At 39.7% G+C, this 5146-nt stretch overlaps 1 protein-coding gene across 1 annotated transcript; it reads left to right on the forward strand.

Moving 5' to 3' along the window:
- Positions 1-761: 761 nt before the first annotated feature.
- On the forward strand, positions 762-3929 carry LOC121650243 (ADP-ribosylation factor-like protein 4C). Its single transcript, XM_042001640.1, has one exon. It carries the CDS (start codon positions 1297-1299, stop codon positions 1873-1875), a length of 579 nt encoding a protein of 192 aa, XP_041857574.1. The 5' UTR covers positions 762-1296; the 3' UTR covers positions 1876-3929.
- Positions 3930-5146: the final 1217 nt, after the last annotated feature.

The following is a 5146-nucleotide window of genomic DNA, read 5'->3' on the forward strand; positions in this document are numbered from 1 at the left end:
TGTTTCAACATGCTTGATTCAAATTAAAGGCCCTCCTCACCAGCTTGTTGTCAAGTGCCACCGAAGCATATTAACCTATTAATCTGATTCAGCAGGAAACAAAGAAACCTGTAGGACAGTGGCCCTCGAGGACCAACTTTGGACAACCCTACTCCAATGTGCCTGCAGTTATCACAGAAGTGTATGTGTGCGTCTGTATGTTAGAGAGAGGAACACAATCATTTTCTTTGGTCAGGTCCTCTGATAAGTCTAAGTCTAGCTCCGCCAGTATGGTTTAACAGTTCTAGGCTTTTTGATGTCACCACAGCAGAAACGCATTTTTGGGACCTTTTTTTCTTTTCTTTTCTTTTTTTTTTTACAGCTGAAGTCGTTTCTTTAAGACTGTTTACTGTGTTTACTGATGTCCCGATAAAACTAAACTTTGCATCTCCTTTCTTTAAAGCCAATCTGTACCAGACGGTGGCGCCGTTGGCCATGACTGATTCAGGAGGTTCACTGAGATTTTAAAACAAAACACTTCCGGTTTGTTAAATACGGTTTAAATCTCATTCAGCATAGACAACAATATAAATAACGATTTTCTTATATTAATTCGATTAGTTAGACTAATATTTTTTAGCAGCGTGTTGGCATGAAACATTGCACGTGAAGTATTTAGTGTTTGGGTCTTTGGATCCTGCAGCATCCTCATTGGCGCACGTCCTGGCGGGGTGGAGCGTAGCGGGGCTGGCTCTTGTTTTGCGGTCCTGCTTTGTAAGCTTCACATCAGTGCGGCTGCAGCGACCAACACAAGAGGAGGGCAGCGTAAGACACGAGCCGGTCAAGGACGCTGTGGGTGGTTTTTTTTTTTTTTTTTTCGTACAAGAGCGGATCGCAGTCCGAATCCTGAAAGGTTGTGAAACATAGTGAGCAGGGGACGTGATTGTGGACGTCAGAAGGCACAGTGGAGGTTTTCTGCTCTGACGCTTGAACGGAGAAGTGTTTAGACTGTGGAGCTTCCTTGTTATCAAATGGATGCGTGCGCGTGAGGAGAATACTAATCAGCGGCGCGCTGCGTCCTGCCAAGGCGCACCGCTTGCCTCTCTGCTGCTGCTGCTGAGGGCCACAGCAGAACCGATCAATCATCCAGAGCGCACCAGGACCTGCGCAGTCCCCCCACTTTCTCGACCTGAGGAATTTTACGCCTTTAGCCTCGGAATTAATGAGCCGGATCTGAGCTTTAAAGCATTTTTATTTACATATTCAGGGCGTGTGTGAAAATCCTCCTGGAGTTTCAGGGAAAATAAAAACGCCAAAATGGGTAACAGCTTCTCCAACATCTCTGCCTTCCAGTCTCTTCACATCGTCATGCTGGGTTTGGACTCTGCTGGGAAAACCACGGTTCTTTACAGACTCAAATTCAATGAATTTGTCAACACGGTTCCCACGATCGGATTTAACACAGAGAAGATCAAGCTGAGCAATGGTACCGCGAAGGGCATCAGCTGTCACTTCTGGGATGTAGGGGGCCAGGAGAAGTTGAGGCCCCTGTGGAAGTCCTACAGCCGATGCACCGACGGGATCATCTACGTCGTGGACTCCGTGGATGTGGACAGGCTGGAGGAGGCAAAGACTGAACTGCACAAAGTCACCAAGTTTGCGGAGAACCAAGGCACGCCGCTGCTCGTTATTGCCAACAAACAGGACCTACCCAAATCTCTCCCGGTGGTGGACATTGAGAAGCAGCTGGCCCTGCACGAGCTCACCCCCTCCACCACCTACCACATCCAGCCCGCCTGTGCCATTATTGGCGAGGGGCTTCACGAGGGCATGGACAAGCTGTATGAAATGATAGTGAAGAGGAGGAAATCTCTTAAACAGAAGAAGAAGCGGTAACGTCCGCAAAGTCTGGACACGATCTTACTGTGAGGAATCCGGGTTCTACCAGTGTTGCCCAAACATTTTTACTTTGCAGTGTTTATTATTTTCCCCTCATCCTCTGGATTAAAGCTCTTTGACCTGTGAAGCCCTGCTGAATGATGCTTTTGTGCACAGGAGGCTGCAGGGTTTGGGTAAGGGTTATGTTAACCAAAAAAAAAAAAAAAAAAAAAAAAAAAAGAAAGACAAATTAAGACAAGACTTGATAGAGGTACAGCACTGAAGGAGAGAAACGGGCTGGCCTGTTTATCTGCTGCTTCATCTTAGACTTTGAACACAGAAGAAGCTGTAAACTCACTGAGGACTTCTTTTATGGACTCACATTGTTTTTATTTCCAGGATGTCTTTATTGAATCACAAGTTTGATTTTGCACGTAGCCAGGGTCACTTGTGTCCCTGCTCTTTTTTTTATTTTTTCCTTTAGACATCTGTACTATCAGCTCTTTATTATGGGTGTCATGCAGACTGTTTTATGGAGCATTGAAGTAGCCTTTCCTCTACATTGTGGACTGAGGACAGCGTCCACTACTTTGCACTTTTCATTTAATAACAAACAGTAGGAAAACTACACTGTATTAATAGAGGAGCAGATCCAGGTTGTTTATGTACTAAGAAGCCAAAATTGAAGTATTTTTTGAATATTAAAAAAAGATTTTAAATGCATGGTTTGGGTGACTGGTCTTCCTTTTTCTTGTGGCCAAGAAGTGGCAGCATGAAAAGACAAAAAGCTCATTAGTGACCTAAGTTATTTCTTCATGAAGATGCAGTCACAGGTGAGGGTCAAAAGGGTCACAGCTCACACAGGAGGTTGACTGGAGATGTGGAAAAATAAAAGGCCTCAACTCAGGTCTCCGTTGTATCATCTGCACATGAAGACAACGTTTAGAGCAAAGCTGGAGCCCATTTGTGAAATTTATGGATCTGCATTGCAGTGCTGTATTTACAGCAACAGCAGAGCTAAAATTGGGCCAGTACATTATAGATTTTTATCCTGTAGCATTTACTCTTACTTACCACTCTGCAATAAAGTGGGCATGGTTAAATAGTTATATCTGACCTTCTCAGATGAGGCAAAATGCTGCATCTCTGACTTGATGCCAGACAGCTGCAGAATTGAAGTGCTGTAAATCCAATCAATATATTTTGAGGTAAATGTTTAGTGATGTCTTGCTTCACAACATTTAGGGGGCTAAATGAACCTTTTTACGGCCTTTTAATAACTGACAGCTGCAGTTACCTTGAAGATTTCCCATAAAATGTTCAAAACTAATAATACAAGAAATAAACATCCAGATTAAAGGTATAAAAATAACTGCAGGTATAAATCATTAACTCTTAAGATGAAGTTACACTAATGATGCAGTTTTATTTTTTCAGCTCTTTTAGAAGGTGACATGTCCATGCTCCGATGAAGGATCCTGTCCCCCAACACTGGGAATACTCTGTTTAAATGAGACCACAAGATTCTTTTTGCAGTAAAGCTGTATACATAAGAACACAGCGCTGCGCCCTTCTAAGTGTTGACCAACCTTTTCACATAAGATCCAACGTGGCGTTTATCAGCTGAGATAAAGAGCACTGTGATGGAGCAGATTTAAAGGTGGAGCAGAGGATGCAAAAAGGTTAAAAATGTACTGATCTCTTCCTGCTGCCATTAATCATTATCTCATGACTCCATCAGATTAATCAGGTAAGGATCAGAGAGCATGAGCCAGAGGTTGGGAACCATTTACTATTTAAAATTACAATCCTGCTTTTAAGACTTCTGCACTTGTTTGGATATTAAATAAACTTAATGTCATTTGAATCAATGATCTGAACACTTCCACAGCTGTTCAGGCCAACTGAGGGTTTTACATTCCTGTTGTGTGACTCATTCATCTAAATTTTATCACCATATCTCACCTCTGTTTAGCTCATATTTAAGAATTTAACTAGAAGCATGCAATAAATTATGAAAAAATTTAGGTGATTAGATAACACAACATGGATATAATGCATGCAGCTAAATGGACCGTTGATTTGTCATTCAGTAGATTAAAAAAAAAAACAAAAAAAAACAAAAAACAAAAAAAAAACAAAAACAAAAAAAACAAAACAAAAACAAAACAAACAAACAAAAAAAATTTAACAAAAAAAACAAATAAAAAAACAAAAACAAAAAACAAACAAACAAACAAAAAAAAACGTTTTAAAAGCCCTAAAATAGCTGAAAATTTTTCTTGGACACATACAGAATCTATGCGACTATGAACCAAGTTAAGACTTGTTTCACATCCTTAATGTTTCACATTGAAATTTGCTTATTGTGTTCTTCTTGTTTAGTATAATGTGTTCAAAAGCAGAACCAACATTAAAATAACCAAGCAACTATTTTAATAAAAACCATATTCAAGTTATTTTCTAAAGATACAGCTTAAAGAAAATAATGTCAGTTGTGAAAATCTACACATTTATTTGCTTTCTTTTGAATTACATTTTGGGTGTTGGACAAAACATTGTTTGGAGGAAATTTTTCACATTTTTGGTGAATTATTTTATATAAAAACTCCACAGAAATCAGAAAGACAAGAATCTGTGTAAACCCCCACAAAATACTGTCTCTGACTCCACTGAAGACAGACAAGTTATTTGTTGTCTTTAAGATACTGGACTGAAATAATCTGATATCTTAGCCTTAAAAAAGTCACACTGATGTTTTTCTATGATCTTTAAGCACGCTGATGTATTTTTAGATGTTGTTTAACGGGGCATAACTTTGTTTCCAGCACAGATTTCCCCAGAAAAAGCTGTTCACAAGAATTGAGTCACCTTTTGGCACAGGACCTGAGTTACTTGGAATCTCCTTATAAGTTATCTAGATAATGAATTTGGATCAAACCTGCAGATTTTCTGCTGTTTGGGACCCAAAACCAGCCACCAAAAAAGGAGATAGAATTTATCAAACATCTAGCTGCAGCTACGTTGCTGTTTAACCATGAAGACTCATGATTGCTTTCATTTGAACCAAAACTGATTTTGATAAATTTAGGAAACATTTGTGGTTGGGTTTAAAATGCAGCATCATTATGTTAATCCAGCTCCTCTGAAGATGGCATATAAATACAAAAAATAGTTAAAAATTTAGGTGAGGCCCATAAATCTCAAACACAAACTTAATATGATTTTTAAATAAAAGTTGAGTTTTACACTCTCCTGCCACTTTATTACATCCACCTGTTCAATTTCT

Source organism: Melanotaenia boesemani, chromosome 12 (assembly GCF_017639745.1).
Source record: "Melanotaenia boesemani isolate fMelBoe1 chromosome 12, fMelBoe1.pri, whole genome shotgun sequence".
In the NCBI taxonomy this organism is placed as follows: Eukaryota; Metazoa; Chordata; class Actinopteri; order Atheriniformes; family Melanotaeniidae; genus Melanotaenia; species Melanotaenia boesemani.